Source organism: Equus caballus, chromosome 7 (genome assembly GCF_041296265.1).
Source record: "Equus caballus isolate H_3958 breed thoroughbred chromosome 7, TB-T2T, whole genome shotgun sequence".
In the NCBI taxonomy this organism is placed as follows: domain Eukaryota; kingdom Metazoa; phylum Chordata; class Mammalia; order Perissodactyla; family Equidae; genus Equus; species Equus caballus.
The window spans coordinates 5,839,428-5,867,142 of NC_091690.1; the positions used below are offsets into that span (position 1 = coordinate 5,839,428).

General features: G+C 54.0%; 2 protein-coding genes across 4 annotated transcripts in view; one reads left to right on the top strand and one right to left on the bottom strand.

Annotated features, from left to right (window-relative positions):
* Positions 1-18,311, top strand: part of CCL25 (C-C motif chemokine ligand 25) — a 30,738-nt gene extending 12,427 nt beyond the window's left edge. Inside the window, exons 1-7 of one of the 3 annotated variants that reach the window (XM_070272627.1) lie at positions 13,377-13,512; positions 13,911-13,988; positions 14,830-14,928; positions 16,827-16,944; positions 17,035-17,171; positions 17,494-17,613; positions 17,887-18,311. In XM_070272627.1, the coding sequence (XP_070128728.1) occupies positions 14,856-14,928; positions 16,827-16,944; positions 17,035-17,171; positions 17,494-17,613; positions 17,887-17,906 (468 nt within the window). In that variant the 5' untranslated portion in view covers positions 13,377-13,512; positions 13,911-13,988; positions 14,830-14,855 and the 3' untranslated portion in view covers positions 17,907-18,311. Of the gene's footprint in view, positions 1-13,376; positions 13,513-13,910; positions 14,658-14,829; positions 14,929-16,826; positions 16,945-17,034; positions 17,172-17,493; positions 17,614-17,886 lie in introns of those variants that run through there. The other 2 variants (XM_070272626.1, XM_014741140.3) reach the window with 2 other exon arrangements.
* A 1,644-nt stretch (positions 18,312-19,955) lies between these two features.
* The window catches only part of FBN3 (fibrillin 3), a 63,076-nt gene continuing 55,316 nt past the window's right edge, over positions 19,956-27,715 (bottom strand). Inside the window, exons 61-65 of the mRNA XM_023644662.2 lie at positions 25,895-26,023; positions 25,684-25,803; positions 24,025-24,259; positions 23,269-23,422; positions 19,956-20,941 (exon numbers count right to left, since the gene is read on the bottom strand). Of these exons, the coding sequence (XP_023500430.2) occupies positions 20,603-20,941; positions 23,269-23,422; positions 24,025-24,259; positions 25,684-25,803; positions 25,895-26,023 (977 nt within the window). The 3' untranslated portion in view covers positions 19,956-20,602. The remainder of the gene's footprint in view (positions 20,942-23,268; positions 23,423-24,024; positions 24,260-25,683; positions 25,804-25,894; positions 26,024-27,715) is intronic.

A 27,715-nucleotide genomic window follows, 5' to 3' on the forward strand; every position in this document is an offset into this window, starting at 1 on the left:
AACCAGCCTCCATGTCTGCTCCGGCTTCCAAAGGCGGCTGTGGGAGCGATGCCCAGCAGCCCCGGGCCAAGCACCACACCACCCCAGCCGCCCAGCCCCACCTGCTGCTGCTCGTTGGGTGCAGCCTGGGGCCCCGTGGGGCTCTGGGCTCCTCGCCTTACCCATCCCTTCCTCTTTAACAAGACATCACATGGCCCGGTGGCTGGGAGCTGCCAGACCTCTGCAGTCAAGCAGACCCAGCCTAGCATCTCAGCCCTGACGCCTGGGGCACACAACTGACCCACCCGAGCCTCAGTCATTGCATCCGTGGGTATAAATTCATCAGTCCAGGTCCCAGCACATAGCAAGCAGACGACAGCGGTGGTTGTGTTATTCATTATTACCACTGAGAGATCGGGGCCAGCCAGGGTCGGTGGTACTTAACACACACACACAGCAACACAGCGCATGAGACAGATCTGAAACTTGGATCCCTACTTCCTCCTTGGGGCAGTGGTTCTCAGCAGGGGGCAGGGGAGACACTGATTTTTGTCTGGCGGCATTTTCTTTTTACTGAGTCCATAATAGTTTACAACATTGCGAGATTTCAGTTGGACATTATTACTTGTCCGTCACCACGTATGTACTCCCTTTCACTCCCTTGTGCCCACCCCCCAGCCCACATCCCCCTGGTAAGCGCTAAACTGTTCTCTTTGTCCGTGTGTTTGTTTATCTTCCACATATGAGTGAAATCATGTGGTGTTTGTCTTTCTCTGTCTGGCTTATTTCACTTAACAGCATACCCTCAAGGTCCCTCCATGTTGTTGTGAATGGAACGGTTTTGTCTTTTTTCTGGCTGTGTAGTATTCCATTGTATATATATACCACATCTTCTTTATCTAGTCATCAGTCGATGGGCACTTGTGTGGCTTCCACATCTGGGCTGTTGTGAATAATGCTGCAATGAACATGGGGATGCATAAGTCCCTTTGAATTGTTGACTTCAAGCTCTTTGGCCAGATACCCAGTAGTGGGATGGCTGGGTCATATGATATTTCTACTTTTTACATTTTGAGGAATCTCCATACTGTTTTCCATAGTGGTTGCACCAACAGTAGTTGCATCCAACAGTTGGTTGCATCCAACAGCAGTGGATGAGGGTTCCCTTTTCTCCACATCCTCTCCAACATTTGTTGTTTTTTGTCTTGGTGATTAGAGCTGTTCTAACAGGTGTAAGGCGCTATCTCATTGTAGTTTTGATTTGTGTTTCCCTGATGATTAGTGATGTGGAACGTCTTTTCCTGTGCCTGTTGGTGTCTGGGGGCATTTTGGGTTGTCATAACTAGGGAGCGATGCTAGTCGCATCTCGTCGGTCAAGGTCAGGGATGCTGCTGAAAGTCCTACAATGCCCAGGACAGCCCTTGAGAGCACAGAAGTGTCTGGCTCCACATGTCAATAGTGCCAAGGCTGAGAAGGCCAATGCTAGAGTGTAAGCTGCCTGAGGCCAGGGAGTTTTGTTTGTATCATTTACTGTGTAGCCTTGCCTTCTAGAACAGCGCTTGGTACATAACAGACACTCCATAAACCTTTGTGGTACTTGAGCTGTCCCCATCCAGTGGGGTGCTGGCACCTGCTTGCAACATCCCTGGACCAGTCCATGGCCCCATTGTGGCTCCAGCACTGCACACACACCCACCTCGTAAGCCACCTGCCATGATGACTGAGTCCCCCTCTCAGGTGCACTGGAACAGGCACCAGGACCTGGAGGCCACCATCCACCACCAGACCAACCCGGGACTCTGTGCCTTATGCATTTACTTGTCCATGTCTTTCTACATTGACCACAATGAGGTGGCTTTGAAGAACATTGCCACATATTTCTCTCATCAATCTCACGAGGAGAGGGAACGTGCTAAGAAACTGATGAAGCTCCAGAACCAATGGGGTGGCCGAATCTTTCCTTAGGGATCAAAAAAACCAGATGGTGACGACCAGGAGAGCCGGCTGGATGCCACGGAGAGTGTGTTACCCTTGGGGAAAAAGCATGAATCGGTCACTACTGGAAATGCACAAAGAGGCGACTGACAAAGATGGCCAAGCCACTTGTGTGACTTCATTGAATGAGCAGATGAAATCCATCAAAGAATGGGGCCACCATGGAACCAACTCGCACAGGACATGGCCCCAGCACACCCGGCGTGGCAGAGTATCTTTTCCGCGAGTGCAGTGTGGGGGACAGAGACGATGAGACTGAGCCTCAGGCTGGCTTCCCCACCGCCACAGTCACTTCCGTGGTCTCCAGGCAGTGCCTGCATGTTGTGTTTACCGTTACTTTTCCATAAGTTGTGCTAAACATCCACTTCAGCTCTTTCATTCATACCATTCCTTCAAATAAAGTAACTTGGTACCTCCTCCCCAAAACAAAGCAAAAATTCCTCGTTCTTGAGGAATTGCGTTTGCCTGTTTGGACCTGTCTGGGGTCGCTGAAGGAATGGTGCAAGGCGCTGGCCTTCATTTCAGCTAACCTGTAACTCTCAGAGCAGAAAAGGGCTCTGCAGAGAGTGTTCCTTGAGAACACTGAAAGGCAAATGGACAAGGGGCCGCCACCTGAAGGGAAGGATTACCATTGGGACAAACCACAGACGTGCAGCTGAAAGCCTGAGAGAAAAGGCTGGAGAGAGTTCCTTTGGCGAACAATGGCTTGGAAAACCCCCCACGTGTAATGGGATCTCGAGAGCTGTGCACACGCCCAGGGCAGGATGCGTGCTCAGAAACAACTGGAGGAGACCCTAAGCGTTCACCTGCAGCTGGTCTTTAAGTTTAGCAGAAGCAGGAAGTGAAGGCTAAGGCAGAGCTGTAAACAGCCTGGTTAAGCGCTGAAGAGTCAACACAGAGTCAGTTTATGAAGACCAGGAGAATGATTTTTCTCTTTTCTTTCTCTCCTTCTTTTCTCCTCCCTTCCTTCCTTTTCTTCTCCTTCTCCTCCTTCTTCATTTCCAAAATCTCTGTCAAACAACTAGCTCACCAGAAGCTAAAGGACCAGGCATTTCCGAGACCATATACAGCAAGAAATGCAGTCTTGAAAATATTTTAGAGGGATAGGCACGGTGGCATAATTATTAATTTCACATGCTCCGCTTCGGTGGCCCAGGGTTTGCAGGTTCATAGCCCAGGTGCGGACCTAGCACCGCTCATCAAGCCACACTGTGGCAGCGTCCCACATGCAAAATAGATGAAGACTGGCACAGACGTTAGCTCAGTGACAATCTTCCTCAAGCAAAAAGAGGAAGATTGGCAATAGATGTTAGGTCAGGGCCAATCTTCCTCACACATACAAAAGGTACATATTATATTTTAGAAAAGTAACTAAGCAAACAACTCACAGCAAGCAACAACGACAAACCCAGAGGAGGGAGACAAATCTGATTTCCAGAGTTACGACATTTTAATGTTCAAAATGCCTATTTTTTTTTTTTTTTGAGGAAGATTAGCCCTGAGCTAACTTCTGCTGCCAATCCTCCTCTTTTTGCTGAGGAAGACTGGCCCTGGGCCAACATCTGTGCCGATCTTCCTCTACTTTATGTGTGGGACGCCTGCCACAGCACGGCTTGCCAAGCAGTACGTAGGTCTGCACCCAGGATCTGAATTGGCGAACTCCTGGCTGCTGAAGCAGAACGTGTGAACTGAACTGCTGCACCACCATGCCAGCCCCCAAAATGCCTATTTTTAAACAAAAAAATTTAGGAAGCACGCTAAGAAACATAACAGTATGGCCCATTCAAAGGAAAATAAGAAATTAACAAACTGTCCTCAAGGAAGAACATACATTAGACTTACTAGACAAAGACTTTAAATCAGCCTTGTTAAGTAGACTCAAAAAGTGAAAGGAGACCCCAAAGAACTAGAGGAAGTCAGGAAAATGTCTCATCAACAAGAGATAGAAATTATAAAATAGAAATAGAAATTCTGGAGCTGGAAACTACAATAACATGAAAAAATTCACTAAAGAGTTTCAACAGAAAATTTGGGCAGAAGAAAGAAACATGAGCTTGAAAATAGGTCAACTGAAATCACCCAGTTTGAGGAGCCAAAAGAAGAAAGAATGAACAGAATCTGAGACTCCTTTGGGACATCATGAAGTGTATAAACACGCATATAACGGGAGTCTCGGAGGGAGAAAAGAGAAAGAGAAAGGCTGACTGAAGAAATAACGGCTGAAAACATCCCAAATTTAATAAGTCATGAATCTCTACATCCAGGAAGCTCAACTAACTCCAAGCAGGATAACTCAGAGAGATCCACACCAAGACGTTATAATCAGTTTGTTGCAAGATAAGGACAAAGGAAATCTTGAAGAGAGAAGTGACTCATCACATATGTGGGATTTCCAATAAGATTAACAGCCAGCTTCTCATCAGACATCAAGGAAGCCAGCAAACAGTGGAAGACATTTAAAGCGCTGACAGAGAAAAACCATCAACCAAGAATTCTGTATCTGGTAAAACTAGCCTTCAAAAATGAAGGAGAAATTAAGATGCTCCCCAAGAAACAAAAGTTAAGAGAGATTGTGGCTAGTAGACATGCCTTACAAAAATGCTAAAAGGAGTCTTTCAGGCTGGAATCAAGGATACTGGGTAGTAACTCCAAACCATATGAAGAAATAAAGAACACTGGTAAAGTTAACTATAGAAGTAATAATAAAAGCCTGTGTTATTTTATTTTTGGTTTGTAACTCTTCTTTTTCCTACATTATCTAAAAGATAAATGCATAAAAGAAGAATTATAAAGCTATATTAATGGGAATATAGTGTATAAAGATGTAACTTGTGACAATAACAATATAAAGGGAGAGAGTGGAGCTGTATATGAGCAGAGTTTTGTGTACTGTTGAAACTCAGTTGGTATTAATCCAAACTAGATTGTTACAAGTGGAAGATATTAATTGTCATCCTTAGTTGACCAGTAAGAAGACAAATAAAAATATACAAAAAAGGAAACAAGAAGGGAACCAAATGGTACATTACAAAAAAATCAAACAGAAAAGAAAGTAGTAATGAACGAATTGAGGAACAAAATAGGTGTAAGACATACCTTTAAAACAAATAGTAAAATGACAGAAGTCCTTCCTCATTAGTAATTGTATAATATAATGGACTCTCCAAAGAAAAGGCAGAATGGATAAAAAATGTGATCCAACTTCATGCTGTCTACAAGAGACTCACTTTAGATCCAAAGACACAAATAGGTTGAAAATGAAAGAGTGGGTGGCCGGCCCCATGACTGAGTGGTTAAGTTTGCGTGCTCCACTTCGGTGGCCCAGAGATTCACTGGTTCGAATAGGATCCTAGCATCGCTCATCAGGCCATGCTGAGGCAGCGTCCCACACAGCACAACCAGAGGCACTCACAACTAGAATACACAACTATGTACTGGGGGGCTTTAGGGAGAAGAAGAAGAAGAGAAAAAAAGAAAATTGGCAGCTGATGTTAGCTCAGGTGCTAATCTTTAAAAAAAAAAAAAAAAGAGAGAGAGCGGGGAAAGGTATTTCATGCAAATAGTAACCAAAAGAGAGCTGGAGTAGCTATACTAATATCAGACAAAATAGATTTTAAGTAAAAAATCATCACAAGAAACAAAGAAGGATATTACATACTGATAAAAGGGCCAATCTTTCAAGAGGATTTCACAATTACAAACCTATATGTACCAAACTATAGAGCCTCAAAATATATGAATCAAACATTGGCAGAATTAAGGGGAGAAATAGACATTTCTACAATAATAGTTGAAGACTTGAATACTCCAATTTCAATAATGGTTATAACTAGACCTAATAGATATATACAGAACACTCCACCCAAAACCAGCAGAGTACACATTCTTCTCAAATGCATATAACACATTCTCCAGTATAGACCATATGTTAGGCCAGAAAACAAGTCTCTATACATTTTAAAAGATCAAAATCATACAAAGTATCTTCTCTGACCACAAGGGAATGAAGCTAGAAACCAGCGACAGAAGGAAAACTGGAAAATTCTCAGATATGTGGAATCTAAACAACATACTCTTAAATACCAATGGATCAAAGAAGAAATCACAAGGGAAATTAAAAAATACTTTGAGATGAGTGAAAATGAAAATACGACATACCAAAACCTATGGGACGCAGCAAAAGCAGTGCTCAGAGAGAAATTTCTAGCTGTTTAAGTGGCTGCATTAAAAAAGAAAAAAGATTTTAAATTGATAACCTAACTGTATACCTACAGGAACCAGAAAAAGAAGAGGAAGCTAAACCCAAAGCCAGTAGAAGGAAGGAAATAAAGATTATAATGGACATAAGTGGAATAGAGCATAGAAAAACAGCAGAACCAACAAAACCAACAGTTGGCTCTTTGAAAAGATAACAAAATTGACAAACCTTTACCTAGACTAACAAAAAAAGAGAGAAAAAACAAAGATCTAAATTCAGAAATAAGAGTGGGGACGTAACTACAGACTTTACAGAAATATAAAGGATTATAAGAGAAGACCATGAACGATTGTACACAGTCGTACGCAACGAATGAGACAATCTAGATGAAATGAACAAATTCAAACTAACAAAACCAATTCAAGAAGAAATAGAAAATTTGACCAGTTCTTTGCGCTACTTTAAGGACCCTACTTTTCCCCTTAAGCCAGTGGTTTTCAAACTCTTTTCAGAGACCCAAGGGTTCCCACAAGTCTGGGGTGGAGGGGGATGGGGTGAGAGTGCTCTGAGGGTCCCAACCACTGGTTCAACCACACAGCTCCATTTTGATTTGTTTTCTCTTTGGGGAGGGGGGTGGGGAGTGATGAATTCTGCATAGAATTTCTTAATGAGTTGTACCCCGCCCCTGGATTTGACCCCGCTAACCCTACGACAAGGAATCTGGTGATGTGGAGGCAACAGGACATCAGGGCTGAGTGAGGGGCAGTGACGGGCTGGGCTTGCTCTGAGGGGGTTAAGTCCAACTGTGGTGGTCACAGAGAGCTGCAGGTTTTGACAGAGTCCTGCCTGGCTGGTCAGGCAGGTGCCTGTGGCCATGCAGGAGGAGGGGGGGCTTGTCTCACTCCCAACACTGGTGGCCCTGGGTTGCCATTTGATTGCAGCATCCCCTGCAATTCCCTATGAATTTTAAGATCTGCTTTGCCATTTCTGCAAAGAACGTTATTGGTATTCTGATAGGGATTGCATTGAATCTGTCAATTAATTTAGAAAGTGTTGCCATCTTAACAATATTAAAGCTTCCAATCCATGAACGTGGGATGTCTTTTGTTTATTTAAGTTTCCTTTCATTTCTTTCCACGATGTCTTGTGGTTTTCAATCTCTGGGTCTCACACGTCCTCAGTTACATTTATTCCTAAGTGTTTTATTCGTCTTGATGCTATTGTAAATGGAATTGCTTTTTAAATTTCCTTTTCAGATTGCTCATTGCTATTGTATAGAAATGAAACTGATTTTCGTGTGTTGATCTTGTATCCTGCAACTCTGCTGACTTCCTTAGCTCTAATAATTTTGTGTGTGGATTCTTTGGGATTTATTTCATATATATGGAGATGTCATTTGCAAATAGAGATAGTTTTACTCTTCCTTTCCAGTGTGTCTGCCCTTTATTTCTATTTCTTGCCTAACTGCTCCAACTAGAACTCTCAGTACAATGTTGAATGGAAGTGGCAAAAGTAAACATCTTTTTCTTTTTCTTTTTTTTTAAAGGTGGGCACTTGAACTAACATCTGTTGCCAGTCTTGTTTTTCTTCTTCTTCTTCTTCTCCCCAAAGCCCCCCAGTACACAGTTGTAGATTCTAGTTGTAGGTCCTTCTGGTTGTGCTATGTGGGACGCCACCTCAGCATGGCCTGATGAGCGGTGCCATGTCTGCGCCCGGGATCCGAACATGTGAAACCGTGGGCCATCAAAGCAGAGCACATGAACTTAACCACTCAGCCATGGGGCTGGCCCCAGACATCTGTTTCTTGTTCCTAATATTAGGGAGAAAGCTTTCAGTCTTTCATCACTGAGTATGATGTTAGCTGTAGGTTTTTCATAAATACCCTTTTAAGGTTGAGGAAGTTTTCTCTATTCCTAGTTTGTTGAGTGTTTTTATCGTAAGAGGGTGTTGGATTTTGTCAAATGCTTTTTCTACATCAATTGAGATGATCATGTAGTTTTTCCTTCATTTTATTAATGTGGTGTATTAAGTTGATTGATTTGCCTGTGTTGAACCACCCTTGCATTCCTGGGATAAATCTACTTGGTCCTTTTACTATGACCCTGGATTTGTTTTGCCAGTATTTTGTTGAGGATTTTGCATCTATGTTCATAAGGATTATTGGTCTGTAGTTTTCCTGTGATGTCTTTGTCTGGCTGTAGTGTCAGGGTAATGCTGACCTCATAGAATGGATGAGCTAGGACATGTCCCTTCCTTTTGGGGAGAAGGGAGAATTTCTTGGGAAGAGTTTGAGAAGGATTGGTGTTGACTGCTCTTTAAAGGCTTGGTAGAATTCACCAGTGAAGCCATCTGGTCTGGGACTTTTCTCTGTTGAGAGGTTTTTGATTACTGATTCAATCTCCTTACTTGTCAGTGGCCTTTTCGGATTTTCTATTTCTTCTTGAGTCCATGTTGGTACTTCCTTTCTAGCAATTTGCCAGTTGCATCTAGTTTATCTAATTTGTTGGCATGCAATTCTTCATCGTATTCTCTTATAACCCTTTCTACTTATTTCTGTAAAGTCAGGAGTTATGTTCCCACTTTCATTTGTGACTTTAGCTACTTGTTTTTTTCCCTCTCAGTCCCTGTTCTGTATCATCTCAGCATTCATCACCTGCTATTGTGACCCCTTTGTTAGTAAAATGAAACATCTCCATGACAGTGGGGACTAGTCTGTCTTGTCACTGCTGTAACTACGCAACCTGGTACACAGCAGACCTCGGTAAATATTTCCTGAGTTATTTCTCGCTTGTGTACGGCATGACAGGGATCGGAAAGGGGCTTCCCCACAGCCCCCAGGAGAAGACAGGCTGTTGACTGTTGAGTCTTTTGTCTGAGCTGATGCCTCTCCGGTGCATCTTCCACATGACCTTGGCAGAGCTCAGACACGGACCTGACCACCACCCTCCCTGGCTAAATCCCTCACTGGCTCCCCAGTGCCCTCACGATGAAGGTCACCCTCCTTGGCTCAGCATGTGAGGCCCTGAATAGCCTGTCCCCTCCCACCTCATCTTCCACTATCTGTCCCCCCATCTCCCACGCCAGCTGTTCTGCACTTGGCAGGTCCCTCTGGTGTCCTGCTTTGTCTGGCCTCTGACTGACACCTGCTTGTCCTCAGGTCTCCGTTCATTGGTTGTTCCCTCTGGAGACCTGGTGGGGTGCCCTCTGCACGTCCACAGGCTGGGTGTGGACGTTCCTCTAAAACACTGACCATGCAGTCTTGCAGCATCCCGTGAGCATCCCCCTGATAGCTGTGAGCCCCACACAGGGAGTGGTGCATCTGTTAGCTGCCCTCCGTCTCCAGCTCTCTGCACATCACTTGGCATCAGTTTTAAAATGTAGGTTTTATTATTATTCAGCCACGGTGAGGCCAACAGGTCAGGAGACGGTGGCCATTGAAGAGATAATTTGTTACTCACAGATCCCAAGAGGAAAGGGCACAGAGCACCAGGGTGGGCCAGGAGGCAGAGGGAGGGGGCCAATTGTGGTTTCCACTGGAAGGAATGAGTGAGGCAGCATAAGCAGGCTTCGGATGGGCTAGTCTGAATAATTCCAGAAGGCTCTGGCGTGTAGGGGCTGTCCCTGGTTGTCTGGCACCTGGCCCTGGAGTGACGAGGGCAGGGGGATAGTGGCCCTGAGTGTGAGAGCCCCAGAGAGGAGGGAGTGGGCTGTGGGCTCTGGATTGGTTGGTTTGCATGTGAAAAGTATGCTGGCAGGCGAGTCCTTAACTTTTTCTGGGCATCCACCAGGTCTGGAGGGGCAGTCCCTCCGGGCTCAGCGAGACCCCAGTTATCAAAATGTCAGCACAAAAAAGACAGGCGTGGAGCACAGAGGACTTTTAGGGCCATGAAATACTCTATATGATACCAGAAAGATGCATCCATGTCACTATACATTTGTCCAAACACATAGAATGTACAACACCAGGAGTGACCCCTAAGGTCAGCTATGGGCTCTGGGTGATGATGACATGTCTACGTAGGTTCATCATTGATAACAAAGGTCCCACTCTGGTAGGGGAGGTTGATAATGGGGAAAGCTGTGCCTGTGTGCAGGCAGGGGGAATATGGGAAATCTCTGTACCTTCCCCTAAATTTTACTGGCAAAACACTCTTAAAAAAGAGGCTTAAAAATAAAAGTATAAAAAAGAAACAATATAAAATTATGAGTTGACAATTATCTGTGGCTAGAACTTCACTGTTCAGTAAGGTGGCCACTAGCCACGTGTGGCTCTTCGGCACTTGAGGTGGGCTGCAAGTACATTTCAAGTACGATAAACCATGTTTTTTTTTTTTTTTTTTTTCTGAGGAAGATTAGCCCTGAGCTGATATCTGCCGCCAATCCTCCTCTTTTTGCTGAGGAAGACTGGCCCTGAGCTAACATCTGTGCCCATCTTCCTCTACTTTATACGTGGGACACCTACCACAGCATGGCTTGCCAAGCAGTGCCATGTCCGCACCCAGGATCCGAACCGGCGAACCCAGGGTGACCGAAGCGGAATGTGCACACTTAACTGCTGCACCACCGGGCCGGCCCCACAATAAACCATGTTTTGAAGACATGTGCAAAAAAGAAAAATACCTCATCAATCATTTTCATTTGATTACATGTTGAAATGGTAATATTTTGGATAGATAGGGTTCAATAAAATACACTATTAAAATTTAAAAATCATTCATTCGTTCATTCATTCATTCATTCATACAGCAGCTGATCAGTATCTGTGGGATGATGGGGTCAGACCTGGGCTTGGAATCCTGCGCCCCTGCTTACTTGGTCAGGCAATTTAACCTCTCTGGGCCCCAGTTGAATTTTTTTCCCCCTGTAAATGTGGATGAATATTTATAGGGTTATCCCTACCACGCCAGGATTTGTGGCATTGATCCTAATCTCCAAGTATCTTGCTTCATTATCTTCTGCTTGTTTTGTCTGCTCTGCCCTGGGACTATCTATCTCCTTCACTACTTGCCCTGGCACCCAGCCCTGTGCCTGGCATACAGTAGGCACGATACCTGGTATACAGTCGGTGCTAAGTGTTTGCTGAATGACTGAGATAACAAATGGCCCCCAACAAGTGTTCAGTGAGAATCAGGCACATCACTGTCATCTTTCGTGGCTGGGACACCTCTGCTTGCTCACTGCCATCGCCCCAGGGCCCAGCATGTGGCTGGTATGGAAGAGGGTCCAGAAAGCTTGTGTGGAAGGGGTGAACGGTGCTTGAAGAGAGACTCAGGATCCTCTGGGATCCTCTCCTCCCAGCCCACCACCCTCCCTCCCCATGCCTCCCCTGCCCCAGCTGGCCCGGCCCCCACGTGTCCTGTCAGAGCAGGAGAAGCCCAAAGACTGAGGTCAAGGTCATGACCAGTGCCAGTAGCCCAAGTGCCCTGCCCAGGCCATTGCTATGGCTGCCCCCTGGAACACAGAGGCAGCTGGTCAGCCTGGGGAGGAAAGCCCGTCAAACTGGCCTTCTAGGAGGCAGCAGGGCCAACCACATCGGGGACACAGAGAAAGGAGTCACACAGAGACAGTCTATAAACCAGGTCCCTGAAAGCTGGGCCAGAGGCTTGCCAGGCATCCTGGAAAAAACCCTTTCCCCTCCTTCCTCCAGTTGCCTGGCAACCGCTGTGCGTCTGGACCAGAGCAAAAGGCGGCTGGGCACAACAGGCATCCAGGCCTGGCAGCCAGGACGCATGGGGTCTGGTCTGCTCCCCATGAGATGCACAACAATGTGTGTGTGGGGTTGCTCTTCTCTCAGAGGCCACCTGAGCCGGGACCTGGAGACACCAGAAGTTAAAAAGCTGTAGGCATTATCAGGGGTGGGGGTGGGGAACTGATATGCAAAAGTAACTGCGGGAGGACCCCTCCACTTCAGCAGGTGGTGCTTCTTTCCTGATGACCCCTACGCCTCTGCTCAATGGACCTCCCCCATTAGGGGACTGTCCCCTTTTCCTTCACAGTATTTAAGAAATACAAGTCAGATTTTCCTGGCAAAAAAAAAAAAAAACAAAGGTAAATGACTTGGCCTCCCTGACCCTCGGTCTCTTCCTCTGCAAAATGGGCCAAGTTGAGCGCCTGGGAGGGCCCTCCAGCAGAGAAAGGAGAGTGAGCCGGGCCTCAGCCTCCAGAGGAGGAGTTGGCATTTCCCCTCAGAGAGCCCACTGCCGGCTTCATTCTGCAGTAGGGCCCCTGTGTGTACCCACTACAGGCACCTTCTTTTGGGGTGCTGCCCAGAGCTGAGCCATGCTCATGGGAGGAAGGCCTCCGCCTGCCCTTCCAACCCTGCAGGCCCCAGGGTGTGGTCAGTCCCTGAATTTGGCTCAGCTGCAGGCTGGAGACCGCCCCCAAAGGCCCCCATCTTCAGAGCTGGTGACCAGGAGGCAGGGGGAAGCTTCTGTCCCCCAGCTGCACCCATTTCATCCATGCGGAAGATCAGGGTCCGCTGCTGGCACAGTTCAGCCCTAACGTCTCCAGCAGCTGTAGTAACGGAAGAGGCCTCTCCTCTCCCCCAGTTCGGCCCTGACCTTGAAGATCTGGCCCTCGCACTCAGCAACTCCGGGTTTTCATTCAAGGCCTGAGCATCCGTCCCTGAGCATCCCAGACGCCGCCCGGACACCCGGGGCCTGAGCCGGGTCCAAGAGCGCGCAAATCCCTGTCCGCCCCGCGTCCTGTCCCCAGACGCCCTCCTCCCCGTTAAGGCTGCCGGTGGGACGAACAGTGAGGGGCGGGGAGGTGGGCTCACTCGCGGGGGACCTCCGCCAAGTCTAGGCAACGCCTTGGCCGCTGCCCGCCCGCGGGGCAGGCGGGGACAGTGGGCCGGAGCGGGGAGGCTGGCCCCGGCCTGCCTCGCCGCGTCCCCACGCCCGCAGCCACGCCGAGCCGCGTCCCGGCTCAGCCTCGTCCATCGGGGGTTGCAGGACCGCTGCATCTTGGCCGCTCGGGCGGGGTGGGGCTGGGCTCGTAAGCTCCGCCCCGCTCCAAGCCCCGCCCCCTGCACGCATGTCTTTCATCAAGCCCCGCCCCCGGAGCTTGACGCCCCAGCCAGTCCAGTCCCGGCACTAAGTGCCATTCATCAAGCCCCGCCCCCGGCCTAAGCCGCACCCATAAATCCCCGCCTCCCGGAGCCACGGGCCTGTCTTTAAGCCCCGCCCCCGATATAAGCCCCGCCCACCCCGCCTCCCGACCTAGCTCAGCGAGTGGGCTCCTAACGGAGCAGGAAATGAGAAAGGAGTGCGGTGGTCTATACGGGCAACAAAAACTTAAAGCAATCGGATGCGAGCAATAAAAAGTTAAAGCCATCAGCTGTGAGCTCGCTGCAGAGACCCCTTCCCCCTGTGTCACCCCCACCGCTACCCCCCGACACCCCTGTTCCCCCTGGGCCACGCTGACCCAGGAAAGAAGAAACGCCTTCTGGACGGGTTTTGCTTCGCTTCCTGCCCGCGCGCTTACCTGGGGCTCCCGGCTTCTCTTCCACAACCAGAGCATTTCTTTGTTGTCGTGGTTGTTAACAGCGGTTTCGTTGAGATTAGTCTCAAGATAATGTTCGGGAAAATTCACATACGTGCATTGCCCACCCCCTTGAAAGTCTACCGTCCCGCGGTGTTTACGATATTCGCAGACCGAGCCGCGCGACCATCACCGCTAATTTCAGAACAAAACAAAAACCCTTTCTCTGTCACCTCCCTGTCTCCCCTCCTCCCAGCCCGTGGCAACCACGAATTTTGCTTTCTGTTTCTATGGATTTGCCTGTTCTCGAAACCTGGACATTTTCTGTGAAACGGTAAGTCACCTGCGTGCAAGGAGAGAGAAATGGGGCGAAGTTAGGGCTCTGGGGAGCAGGTGGCTTGGGGATGGGGAGCAGAGGTGAACGTCTTCCCCTGGCTCTAGGTGGCCTGAGTCCTGTCCACGGGCAGCCAGTGTCCACCCAGATGTGAGAGGAGACAGGCCGGGAGAGAGAGGAGAAAAGGCCCTTCAGAGAGAAAGCCGGGGTGCGGGCTGAGACGCCTGGGATGGGATGCAGGAAGGGAGGGCGTCACGGGGCAGCCAGGCTGCAGGTGGCCTGGTCAAGGTCGGGGCTGGGTCTGTCCATCTGTGCCCATCTGCCTCTCATCACCAAGAGAGCCAACCCTTGTCTGTCCCTCGTGCAAATAGTTAGCTGAGGGAGTCACTGTTGCCTGCCTGGCTCTTTGACTTGGGTCCTCTTGTGTCCAGTCACCCAGGACCCCCTCCAGGGCACCCCGACGCTGGAGAGAGGAGCTAGAAAGAGAAACAGGGGAGCAGAGGGGAGGGGCACGGAGGCAGAGGCGGAGTGGGAGAGGAGGTGAGAGAGGAGGAGGGCAGGTGGCGGCAGGGTGGGGCTCCCTCTATAAAGGGAGAGCCTGCCGGACTGGAAGCCAGACACCTTGGGGACACCCCAGCAGGACCGGCTCCCTGGACCCCGTAGGTTCTGGTGAGTTTTCACCCTGCCCCCCGGCTGAGACCAGCAGCAGGTCTCTCCAGCGCGAATTGTCTCCCTCCTGTGCCACCTGCCTCCCTTGCAGAGGGCCGAGGGGTGTTCCCAGTGCCCGCTGCTGTCCACTGGGGTCCTCATCACCCTCCCACCTCCCCCATTATCGCTCAAGGTGCCCAAGGAGGACCAGCCGGCGCTATGAACCCGTGGCTCTTGGCCTGCCTGGTGGCCTGCTCCGTGGGCGCCTGGGCCCCCGCTGTCCACGCTCAAGGTACTGATTTGGGCCAGACCTGCCCGGCCCCCCTGGAGCTCCCCTCTCCCCATCCAACCTTCTGCACCGGCCTACTCCCCCACCCCACCGATTTGCCCCTCCCCTCCTCCAGAAGCCTCCGCTGACCCCATCTCCACCACGGAGTTCTCTGACGGACAGCCCTCGCCCCAGGCGTGCAGAAGCTCCTGGCATTTGTACAGCTCCTTTGGGGTTCAGGGTCCCCAGCGCCTCCTTCCAGAGCCCCTTGGTGGCTTCTTCACAGCCCGTCACTCAACGCCTCCCTCAGGCACTCCAGCCGGCCCAGGGGCTGTGGGGAGCGGAGGGTGGCTCCCAGCGGGAGCCAGGGTCGAGCTGCAGTAACCTGCAGGGGCGGGCTGCGAGTTCAGAGCCCCGGGACCCACGGGGGTGGGGGGGGGTGCTTCTGCAGTGTGGCTCAGAGTTGCTACTCAGCCTTTCTGAGCCTCAGGTTCCTCCTCTGAAAGTGGGACTCGGAATTCCCACTGCAGAGATGGGACGTGAGGATCTGATGAGCCGATGCCCGCAAAACTCTCGGCCCAGTGCCGGCAACAACAATGATAACCATGACTGTTATTAATGCGGAATCCCGTTCCCCCTTCTCCCCAGATTAGGCCCTCGAGGATTTGGGTGACTACAGGACGGTTCTGGGTACGCAGTGTCCTCCAGGAGCCCTGCCGCTGTGTCCTACATCCCTATGGGCTCGGGGGAGGCAGCTGAGCCCTGGCAGCAGGCCAAGCAGGGCACGGCCCCACCCTCGGGCCCCACCTGCCCCTCGCTGGGTCTAAGAGGCCCTAACCCTGCCCCCAGTAGACCTTAGCCTTTGCCCGGGAAGGGGCTGGGCTTCGTTCCCATTGTCCCGTTATCAGAGGCCCATTCCAGGAGCCAGGCCCAGCCCGGGCCCTTTGATCCTGGGGGCAGAGTGGCCCCCAGCCCTGGCAACTGTGTGCCTGGCACTGCGGCCCAGGGTTGTCTGACTCCACTACCCCTTGCGGGGGGGCCAAGGTTGGGGGATGCAGGGGGCCCTTGAGCCCTCCCCCTCATCCCTCCGCTGTGCTCTGTCACGGCTCAGACGTGGCCCCTGGAGAGGGGTCGGCAGAGGACCTGATCCCAGAGGACCTCAAAGGCCTCTGCACCAACTCCTGCATCAATCGTCCTCTGCTCACTCCACCTGCTCAGCCTCCCAGACCCACTGGGGCACCGGCACCTCCTCCTCCAGGCAGCCGCCTACTGCGGGTCCCCGTGTTTCCCCCTCCCCGGGGTAGATCAACTTCCTGGTCTCCCCCTGAGGCAGAGAGATCCCCATGACAACGCCGGGGGGCCAGTGGCGTTCCCTTCTGTGTTTGTCTAGACATCCGGCGCCTAGTGGGAACTCTAAATGCCTTTGTTCGACCAACGGGTAAACGAACAGGGACCTCCCAGGTTCTAGCCGGGTAACTCAGAGTGGTCCCTCTGATGGGCACAGAGAGGAAGAGCTACTTGAGATAGCCCTCGGTGGGGAAGGGCTAGCCTGGAGCAGGAGCCGGGACATCAGGAGCAGGCCCCTCGCTCATTTTAGGAGGAGGGGCTAGGTTGGGTGCCCCCCTGGGCCTCTACCCCAGAGCAGGAGTAGACGTGGCCTTGGTCCCCCGCTCATTTGGTGTTTCCGGGCCCTTCCTGGCCAGGGCCTGCGGCTCACCTTCTGCCAGCTGTCACCATATCAAGGGCCAAAGGTGAGCCGAACGGCTTCCTGATCGCCTGGGCTGTCCCTCGGCCTCCACTGAGCCCGGGAGGGTCGTGTTGTAGGCACAGGTACCCACGTCTGTGGCCATCCCTGCAGAGCACACACGCAGCCGTGCACGTGCACGTGCAGATGTGAGCCTGTGGGTGGCATGTGGTTGCAGGTGTCTTTGAGGACTGCTGCCTGGCCTATCACCGCCACGCCAGGCTGGCCATGCTCCGGCACGCCCAGGGTTACCTGCGCCAGGAGGTGACGGGGAGCTGCAACCTGCCTGCCGTGATGTGAGTGGAACGGTGGGGACCGGGGGAGGAGCTCACACACACCTTGGCTCCCCAGCACCCCTTACTGGGTACTCCTCCCCCACCCGCCAGATTCTTCTTCCGTCAGAAGCAGAGGATGGTGTGTGGGGACCCACGGGCCAGGTGGGTGCAGAAGGGGATGAAGATCCTGGATGCCCGGAACAAGGCCCCCTCAAAGCCCCACGCAGGTGCCCAGAGAACCTTCCAAGGTGGGTGAGACCCCAGCCCAGCATTGAAGGGCCTCCCCTCCCTGCTGTGGGCCCCTGAGCTTCTCGAGGATGGAATCGCAGCCTAGCATGACAACAGCTGCCCCTACCCCAAAGAGAGCTAGTTGCTGGTGAGTTGAGAGACTGAATGAATGAGCAACTCTTTCAGTCAAGACACTTGTAATTGCTGGAGATGGAAAATTCAAACAAATGGCAAATGCCTTGGCTCAAATAACCAGCCAACGGCTTCAGGCTCGGCCAGATCCAGGTGCTCAAAGGGACTTGGCAGAGCTCCTATCTATTTCTCCTTCTATCTCTTGGACAGGCTCTCACTCTGGGGTGAAGAAGTTGAACTCTGGACCCTCCAGGCTACCACTGTTCATGTTTAGGGGTCCCACCAGAAGCAGCAAGAAGAACACCTCCTTTCCGAGAACAGCTAAACCAGGTGAGGACTCTGATTGTGTGACCATTCCTCCACCTGTCACCGCAGCTGAGGGATGAGGGCTTATCATCAGCCCAAGCTGAGTCAGGGGACTCACCTCCAGGACCAAGGAGGGCTGGCTCTCTGGTCAGCCCTGCAGATTCACACGGGAGGGTCCTCGGGGGCTGGTCAGTACCGCGCCCCAGCCCAGGGGCCTTCGGCGAGTGCTGAAATGAAACCAAAAGCCACAGGGCCCCCGGCTCCACTCCAGTCCCCGTCACCTGCCGGCCTCTCCAGTCCCACCTGCAGGACAGTGAACCACACCTCTCCAGGACCAGCCGGCCCAAGCTGGACTGCATCTTCCTCTGCCACGCCCATTGCCCTGCGGCCCTGGCTGCCCCAGCTTCTCTGCCCTTCAGGTCAAACCCTAATCCCCATGCCTGAGCCGCTGCTGTTTCCGTCCCTGTCACCCCTGCCAACCCCAGCTCCCCAGGCAGCTGGAAGGAGGGGACTCCGGGAACCAGAGCGAGCCCTGGGCAACGGGCCTGGTACAGAACCGTCGGGATACGTTGTCCACCCGCAGCCTCCTGCCACTCACCCCAGGCCCCGCCTGCTCTTGTCCCTCTGGGTCCTTGCAAACCTCCAGTCTGTCCAAGGACGCCCCCTCTCCCAGGACATTGTGCTTTTCCATAACGTTTCAATAAACCCTTGGTGGGGCGTCATCCCCGTCTCTGTCACCTTTCATTTTGGGGTGCAAGTTGCTGCCCCAGCCTGGGTTGCATCCCACGTGGCCGCCCTCCCCCCTGCCCCAGCCCAGGATCTGTGTCCTCAGCCCTCACGACAGACGGCTATGTGCCCGGGGGGCCGGGCGCCGGGTGTGCTGGCTGCCGGCCTGGGTGTGAGTCCAGTTGGTGACCTGGAGCAAAGCGCTCACTCTCGGCCCCTCTGTCCTGGCCTAGAAAACAGGGTCCTGTGCTGGCTCCGTCCAGATTCCTGGGCTAATGGACCGGGAAAGCCCTCTGGGAGAGCTCTGATGTCAGCTCAGAGGCTCCTCATAAGTCAGGGGAAACAGAAGCAGGCTGAGGAGGCCGGCCCCATGGCCCAGGGGTTAAGTTTGCGCACTCTGCTTTGGCAGCCCAGTTTGCCAGTTCGGATCCTGGGCGTGGACCTACGCACCGCTCATCAAGCCATGCTGTGGTGGCGTCCCACACAGAAGCGCTAGAAGGACCTACAACTAGGATATGCAACTATGTGCTGGGGCTTTGGGGAGAAAAAAAGAGGACGATTGGCAACAGGTGTTAGCTCAGGGCCAATCTTCCTCACCAAAAAAAACGTATACCCTGAAAAAAAAAAAAAAGAGAGAGAAGCGAGCTGAGGACAGAGCCCCAGGGCCAGAGACTAGTGACTACTCTGCACGAGGCAGGGCCACACCCAGATTCCAGCCACCCATGAGTGGAGTACTGTTCTCAGGCAGCCTCAGTTTCCACCAGGACAGAGAACATTCCGGATGAAAACCAAATGCACCATCCCTAGAGGACAAGAGGCAGTCTAGGGCCAGAGGCCAGGTGCAGACTCAGGGACCGTGGGTCTTCTACGCTGTGGGGGCCCTGGGCAGATTCCACGAACTCTCCAAGCCTCGGCACCCCCCGCCCCCTGTAAAATGGAGCCATAACTGCCTGCCTCATACACGTTTGTGGGGACTCAATCCGCTACCCTGTGACGTGCACACGCTGGCGACGTGTTAACACGATGAGCATCCCAGCTGTCAAGCTCAGCCACCGCATCCCGTAGATCCAGCCCAACTCAGGGCGGAGCAGGAGGCCGTGGGGGGTGACAGCAGGGATGCTGGCACAGCTGCCTGACACTGAACCCGGCTCTGCTACCTGCCACCTGTAATCACCTTGGCCAATCACTTAGCCTCCCTGAGCCTCAGTTTTCCAATCTGTACAATGGGGATGAGAAACACAGCGTCTATTCCCTGGGGCTGTAGGGATGACCAAGTGGGTCAACAATTGTAAAACACTGAGAACGGTGGCTGGTCCGTCGCACGCGGCCAGGAAGTGTGAGCCATTATCACCAGGACTGGTGAACCCACGAGGGCTCCTGGTGGTTACCCCGACTTTGTGCCAAACACACTGGTCTGAAGTTGGCAGAACCTACTTGCACCCCGAGACTGTGTCCCCCATCCCCAGGTGGAGGGTGGTCCTCACCCACCCTACACGCTTTTTCCCCGGAGCCCTGGCTGAATTTCATCCTTCTCAAAGCTTCCTCCCTCCCAGGGCCTCGGCCTCCCCCACGAGTGAGCCTGGCCTGGTCCTGCCAAGGGCAGCATCTGCTTACTTCGAGAACGTGCCAAGGGGCCAGACTTAACCCAAAATAACTTTATTGTTGTCTCTGCTTAGGATATAAAAGCACCCTCGCAACCCTAGCCCAGCCCCCTGGGGGCATGAACGTGGCTGCGTGTCACCAGCTTCTGCTCAGAAGGACGAGCCCCATGCCCACCCCAGCTGCCTGTTTCCGTTGTGCTGACCCGGGGGCTAGCCTGGGTGCAGTGCAGAAGTTTACGCCTGAGATTGACCAGTACAGTGAAACACGGGGGCCCCCTTGACCCCGGTTGTTGGAGATGGAGGGTGCGCATTACAGCTTCCAGCTGTCCCCAGGAAAGACGGAGTGTGGGGGTCCCCCGGGCCGAGGCTGGGCACGCTTGAGGTTGTAGCGTAGCATTTTGCTCTTCCTGAGTTTCGGGGTCCCACCTGGTCAGCCATTGCTGGGAGATGGATCGCTCCCAGCTCCAGAATCGCTCATCTCTGGAGAGGAGGATGGCAAGGGGGCTCTGGGGCCCACGGAGGCCAGGACTTTTCACCGGGGTCTCTCACGGTGTGTGGCGAGCAGAGAGTGACATGGGAGTTTCCCCAAAACCCCGTGGAAAGAGGCATGGGTTGAACGGTGCCCGGGCGGTGAGTCTGGAGAGGGGGCTGCGGGAGGGGCCTGGGGCCAGGCAGGACCCCTCCCACTACAGCAGCTGCAGCCGCACCTTCAGCCGCAAGGCCTGGCTGCCAGGCCCCGGCCGCCTCTCTGGCCTGGGGCCCCGGGGCTCTGCCACGCTCACCACCTCCAGCTGGTAGGTTCCAGGCCCCGGCCTCCGACGCCCCAGCTGCAGGATGCTGAGGCGGTGGAGGTGACGCACGCGGAAGAAACCTCGCTCGTGGCCACGGGCAAGGACGTAGCGCACCCGGCCCCCCAGGCTCTCCAGCGCCGGCCGCAGCTCCAGGATGTGCTCGGCCCGGCCCAGGCGTGAGAGGTTCAGGCCCATGGTCAGCGGGCTCTCCGAGTCCAGGCTGGCCAGGCTCACCTGGGGAGAAAGACCAGGTGGATGGTCAGAGGCCGGGAGAATGGAAATGCGGTGGGCAGGGGGCCACAGGGTCACAGCCAAGGGGGCATTTCAGCCCATCTCTAAAGTGGAGGACGACGTGGACCACTCTCTGCCTTTGACTTCCGTATCATCCTCCATCTACAGAGCCATGAAGGCAGTGGCTGGTCCCCAGGCGGAAAGCAGAGGGGCACATAGGCAGCCGCTTTTCCACACCCCGACTCCAGACTCCTAGTCTCGGTTGGGGGGCTTCAGATTCCTGGCAGCCAAGCAAATCGAGGATTTGCTCTCAAAGACCCAGACAGGGCGTCGTCAGAGCCCTGAGGTCACTCGGAGGCGGCCTGGGGTGGCTGGACTTACAACCCAGAGCCTTACAGCAGCAGCCAGCCCCAGGAGGACACTGCAGCCGACACAGTGAGAGAAACACAAGACGGGGCCGGGGGACAGAAGAGAAGCCCAACGGCTTCCCGGTTCCCGGAGGCCCCTACACTTCCTGCATCTGGGCCATTTGAGAGCCCTGCTGTGTGGACGACAAACCCCTCTTTATCTGAGCTCCTCTGAGCGCGTTCCCGGTCCTGGCAGCCAGACAGAGCCCCCATTAAGCCCGCAAGCCTCAATGACAGGCTAACCCGGGCTGGGGGATGCGGCCAACCCCACAGGAGGCTCTCTGTGTTTTCTTCTCCTTTGCTCTGGCCAGGGCTGTGTTTGTGCCGCCAAATCGACACTCAGATGGGGTGATTTGCTGTTGCATTAAAGTGAAAACTCTTCCCTCTTCCCGTTTCCCCACCCCTGAGTTCTGGAAGCTTCCGCCCTTCCCTGGGGCAGGTGCTCAGATGTGCACGCTCACTGACCCCTGCTGGCAGCCTGTGGGTATTGCAGGCAAAGTCACAGCCCGGCCCCCTGGCCCGAGTGGGCTGGTGCCCATCCCAGGAGCCCTGGCAGCCACTCCACTCGCTCTTAGTGAGCTCCAAAGGCTGGCAACACAAACCCAGCAGACACAGGGCTCCATCCTTGCAGAGCTTACAAAAAAATCATACTAACTCTGGGATAATATATGCAGCCACCGTGTTCCCAGCAAGGGGAAAAATACAGGGGAGGGAAAAAGCCAAAGTAAGACATTCACATCTAGTTCACTGAATATTGACAGCCCCTCACACCCCACCTTCCTATCCTGCTTCTGTCTTCATTTCCCCCAAAACGTTCACCATGGGTCCTATTTATCACGCATTATAAAATGTGTTTTACTGATTTCGTGCCTGTCTCTATATTAGGATATCAGCCCCCTGGGGGGCAGGGACTTTGGGGATTTTTTTGTTCCTCATTGCTCCAGTACACAGCGCAAAGACCAAGGCTGCTCGTAAAGAGAAGGCCGCACAGTGGAGCCTGGAACCCCCTCTCTGCTGCTTTCAAGTCTTGTCACTTGGGCACGTGAACTAACCTCTCTCAGCCTCAGTTTCCCCATCCATAAAGTGGGGATGATAGTGGCGTCTACACCTCCCAGGGCTGTCGTAAACACCGAGAGGCTGTGAGCGAAGGCAGAGCCCTTGGAGCAGCACCCGCATCAAGCAGGCGCTTAATAAATGTTTGGTTTTCAGAGCTTTTGGGGGATGGCGGCAAGACCAACCAGTGGCGGCCTCAGGGACTGTTCAGCTGAGGGGCGAGCAGACCGAATCTGGGGCAAACTGCCCTCCCCACCTCCTGGTGGGTCACGGTCATGGAGGTCAGGCTGTGATGGCCCCAGGAGGCAGGAGGGACGTGGCTGCAGGCCTGCTCTGCTGTCCCTGAGGGCGTGGGGACGACCCCTGTGACTTCTAGAGACAAGGTGCATTCAAGAGGCTGGAGTACAGCTCCCGGTGCATCATGGGTGCAGGAAAGGGGCACAGAGGTGGCAGATCTGAAGGGAAGGGTGACAATGAGACTCTGCTGGCTGCCCTGGGCCCCGCTGGGGCTAAATCCAGAGGGGCCCTAAGGGAGGGCTTCACCAGCCAGGAGTGCGGGGTGACAAGCATCGGGGCCCAAGGCATTTCTCCTGCATCCAAGTGCCACGCAAGGGGGCCAGAGAAAGCATCAGAGCCAAGCCAGGGTCTGTGTGGGAGGTGCCTGAGTGAGGTGGGGTGCTCAGGGGCCTGTGTCCCCCCAGAGATCCCCCGGGGGGAGTCTGGGGCTGGCTAAGTGCAGGAAGACCTGGGAAGGTACCACGACCCAGGAGGACAAGATGGGACATGGAGTCTGGTGCCCCACCCTTGGCCTGTCCCCCAGATGCCCCTGCCACAGACAGTGCCGCCACGCCCGGCGCATCCCCCAGGCACCTGGTGGTCCCCGTGCACGCTGCGCCGAGGCCGGTCACGAGCCGGGAGGCCGTTGATCTTGCACTCGTAGCAGGCTTCGGGCGGGAGCAGCTGGGCGTCATCATCTGGGGCGTTCGGGGGCTCGGGGCTGAAGCCCAGGCCGGAGACACAGTGCCTGGGCCAGGACAGGGCACGGCGGGCTTCAGGGACAGGCTGGTGGGAGCTCCCAGCCACCCCCCTCCACCTCCCATGCTCCACTCAGAGCCACACCGCCTGTGTGGGAAAGTGTGGTGTGCCGATGTGCTGGCGTGGCTTGCCATGCATCTACACAGGGTATGTGTGCATGTGTGCCTCCCTCGGCTCACCCAGGCGTAGGTGTGGACCTGCATGCATGCAGGGGTGCATGAATGTACCTGAGGGTCCCAGAGGCATGTGCATGTGCAAGCCTGCATCCTGGGATGCTGCAGCATGCTTGCACATGTGTGCACGTTGGGATAGATGAACACACTAGGGTGCCTGGGCATGTTGGCAGGTGTGTGAGCTGTCTACACACTTAAGTGTATTACAGGGACGCGTGCATCTACCACTGTGGGCGTGCAAGCATACACGAGCGGTGGGAGGACAATGACACCATTGTGGGGTGTGAGGTTGCGTGTACACAGACATGTACTGCTGGGCCTCCGTGCACGTGTGTATATGCACAGGTGCACGGCCCGTGTGGGTGTGCAGTAGTCCTAGGGTTTGAGGGTCTCTGTGCACCTTGTTCAAGCTCCTCACCCTTGCCCAGCCCGGAAGTAGCCCTGGGGACAGCCGCACACGAAGCCCCCGGGGGTGTTGGCGCAGCCGTAGCTGCAGGGGCCGCCCCGTGGGGCACACTCGTCCACATCCTGGCAGCCCCCCAGGGCCTGGTCGAAGTCGAAGCCAGAGGGGCAGACGCAGCGGAAGCCGCCCAGCGTGTTGTGGCAGGAGGCGCTGCCGCAGGCCGCGGGCGACAGGACACACTCATTCTCATCTGCAGGTGCCGGGGGGAGAGAGGACACGGGGGGCGGGGGGCGGCCTTCGCATCCCCAGAGCCCTCCACCCACAATGCCCCCTGTGCCCTCTCGCCAACTCCAGTGCCCAAGGCTGACGTTAAAACCCCAATCGAGCTCCCCATGACCCCCACGTTAGGTCTGCGCCCCCTTTTACACTCCTCCAGGCCCCCCCAGCCCTGTAATTCTCCTTCAAAGCATTTCTCAAAACTTCCCAGGAATCCTAAACTGTGGGCTGACCTAGAACAAGCCTTCTCATTCTTGACACGAGTGACATTTGGGACCGGATGGTCCTCTGTGCTGGGGGCCGGCCCAGCCCTGGAGGATGCTGCCCAGCATCCCTGGCCTGCGTCCACTCAATGCCAGCAGCAGCCACCGCCCAGTTGTGATGAGCGAAAATGTCTCAGAGACACTTTAAAATGTGCCCCGGGGGCACAAAGGGCCCCAGTGGAGAGCCACTGGTTTAATTAGTCCCTGTCCCCACCACAAGACTGGACAACGGGAGGGGAGGGACAGAGTCTGTTTCTTGGCTCACTTCCGCATCCACAGGGCCCAGTGCAAGGCAGAGCCTGGACAAACCATTGCCAAAGGAATGAATGAGTAAGCATGCAGAGGAGACAGGCAGAGAATGAGCAATTGGTGGCAGAGGCGACGACCTGTGGGGTCCCCAGGAGACAAACTTTCCCCACACTGGGTGCAGGAAAGATGAATTTAGCTGAAGACCCACCAAGAGGGGCAGGAGGAGGGGCTGGAAAGAAGGCAGTGCTGGTGAGAGGGGACAGCTGTGTCACAGAAGCCACGGGAGGAGAGACTGTCCAGGAGGGACAGGCAGTGGGGCCCGGAGCAGAGGAGGTCGAAGATGAAGACTGAGGAGTGGTGACAGAGAGGTCACAGGAGAGTGAGCCCAACGAGGGTAGAGAATGAAAGCCAGACTGTAGGGGAGGAATGAGGACAAGGCTGTCATTAGGGGGCTCTGGAGCCGCATAGAGGAGCATGCAATGGGGAAGGTTGGGGGGCAGAATGCTAGCCCCCCAAACTGAGGGCCTCTGCACCAGCTATGACAAACATGTAGCACGCACGCCCCCGTTCCCCATTGCCGCACCCAAGGCAGACATTGCTAATCAGTCACAGCACTCTTTGCCAGTGATCACAGGCACCGCCTCAGAATCTTTCTCAGCTGAGCCCTCCAGGCCACTACGTCCTAAGAAAGGGACTTGAATGTTGCCTTGCTGCCTCCGCAGCTCCCTGGCTCCCAGCCTCCCCAGCAGTGGGGAACTTACTACCTTCCAGGCCGGCCCATCTGATCTTTAGGTAGTTGTGCCTTATCACAGTATCCCGCTGGGTGGTGGCTCCTAGTTGTCCGCTCCAGACGGATTCTGGCCTCCTCCCAGCCCCCTCCACTCACCCACACACTGGCTCCACTGGGAGTGCGGGGTGAAGCCCTGAGGGCAGGCGCAGCGGTAGCCCCCCAGCTCATTCTGGCAGCCGTGCTGGCAGCGGTGGGGCCCGTCGCATTCATCCACGTCTTCGAGATGGAGAGACAGGGAGAGGGGGCTCACCCGGCAGCCTCAAGAACCACCTCCCAGGCCCGGAGCCCACCCAAAGCCCGGCTCTACCTTCGCAGCCACGGCCCGAGCTGTCCAGAGCAAAGCCTTGAAAGCATTCACAGCTGAAGCTGCCCGGGGTGTTGTGGCAGTGTCCACGGGGGCCACACGGGCCAGGCTGGATCAAGCACTCGTCGTTGTCTGCAGAAGACAGAGAATGGGCAGGGCCACCTGGTGGTTAGGGCGCCACTGTGTGGCTTTGGGCAAGTTCACTTACCTTTCTGTGCCTCAGTTTCCCCCTCTGTGAAATGAAATCTGTAACCGTTCCCCCTTCACAGAATTGCCATGAACATTTAAGACTGCACACATAGAGAACTTGGTCTGAATCTCATCTGCACCACCTCAAAGCTGTGTGACCTGGGGCGAGTGACTTACCCTCTCTGTGCCTCAGTTTCCTCAGCTGTAGCATGGAGATGATAAGACCTACCCGATCACGTTTTTGCAAGAATTAAATTAATCGAATCACGGAAAGGGCTTAGGACAGGGCTCAGCCTGGGAGTAAAAGATTAACAAACCCCTTCTCCTTTCAGAGGAAAATGACCTGGGGTCGCTGTTGTGGTCTCTCCTCTTGGAAATGTGACAATTGTGGGATGTCAGCCAGTGTGATGGACTGAATGTATTTGGCCCCCTCAAATCCGTATGCGGAAGCCCTAACCCACCGTGTGATGGCATTTCGAGGTGGGGCCTTTGGCAGATGATGACGGTTAGATGATGTCATGAGGGTGGGGCCCCCATCACGGGATCAATGCCCTTATAAGGAGAGACACCAGAGAGCCTCTCTCTCTGCCACGTGGGGACACAGCGAGAAGGTGTCCGTCTACAGTCCAGGAAGCGAGTCCTCACCAGGAACCAACCCTGCTGGCGCCTTGATCTTGGACTTCCAGGCCCCAGGATGGGGAGAAACAAATGTGTGCTGTTTAAGGCCCCCAGTCTGGGATGTTTTGTCTGGCAGCCCGAGCTGAGACAGGCTGGTTACTGGACGATGTTGGTCTGGCAGCAATGGCCCGGGGCTTGTCAATTGCGTTTCGACTTGGATTTTAGAGAAGAAAAAATACATTTTGGGGCCGGGAAGCCTAGTTTTGGCTTCCCCGAGTATTGAGATTCTTGACACGAGGCACACCCCTTTGGGGACCTGGACTCTCCCTTGGGTACGAGAGGCATTGGGATATGGGACTTCTGAGCCAGAGTGGCTCCTGATGCTGCCCGTGGTCTCTTCCCTCCCGTGTAAGCTGTCACTGCAGGGGCCACAGACTAGCCCTGGATTCCCGCCCGAGAGAAACATCTGGCACCACCTGTGGCTTCTTCCCCTTTGTATCCAGCAAATTGACCCACAAGTCCAGGTGGCCTACTGCGGTCAGGTGAGTCTGACCTTCTAGTTCAGTCATCCGCAAACTGGGGCCTCGTGAGATGGATCCGGCCCTCTGGCTGTTTTTGTAAATAAAGTTTTATTGGCACAAGGCCACGCCCATTCATGGACAAACCATTGACGGCTGCTTTTGAGCTACAGCATTGAGTTGTCACGACAGAGACCACGTGGACCACAAAGCCGAAAATATCTATCAATGGGCCCTTCAGAGACAAAGTTTGCCGACCCCTGATCTCGTTAGCTTAAGACCGCCCACCAGGAGCACAGGCAGAGAAGCATGAGCCATGAATGATCTGCAGCCCCCAACCCGTGGTAACCATGCAGTGGGGACCCTGGCTGAGAATGTCAACGCTATTCTAGCAAGAGAAGAAATCCCAAAGGAGTCTGTTGTGTGTATGGTGCACGTGGGACATGTGTGCGCTGGCACACGGGTCTGCGTGCATACACGCGCACAGCTGCACGCGTAC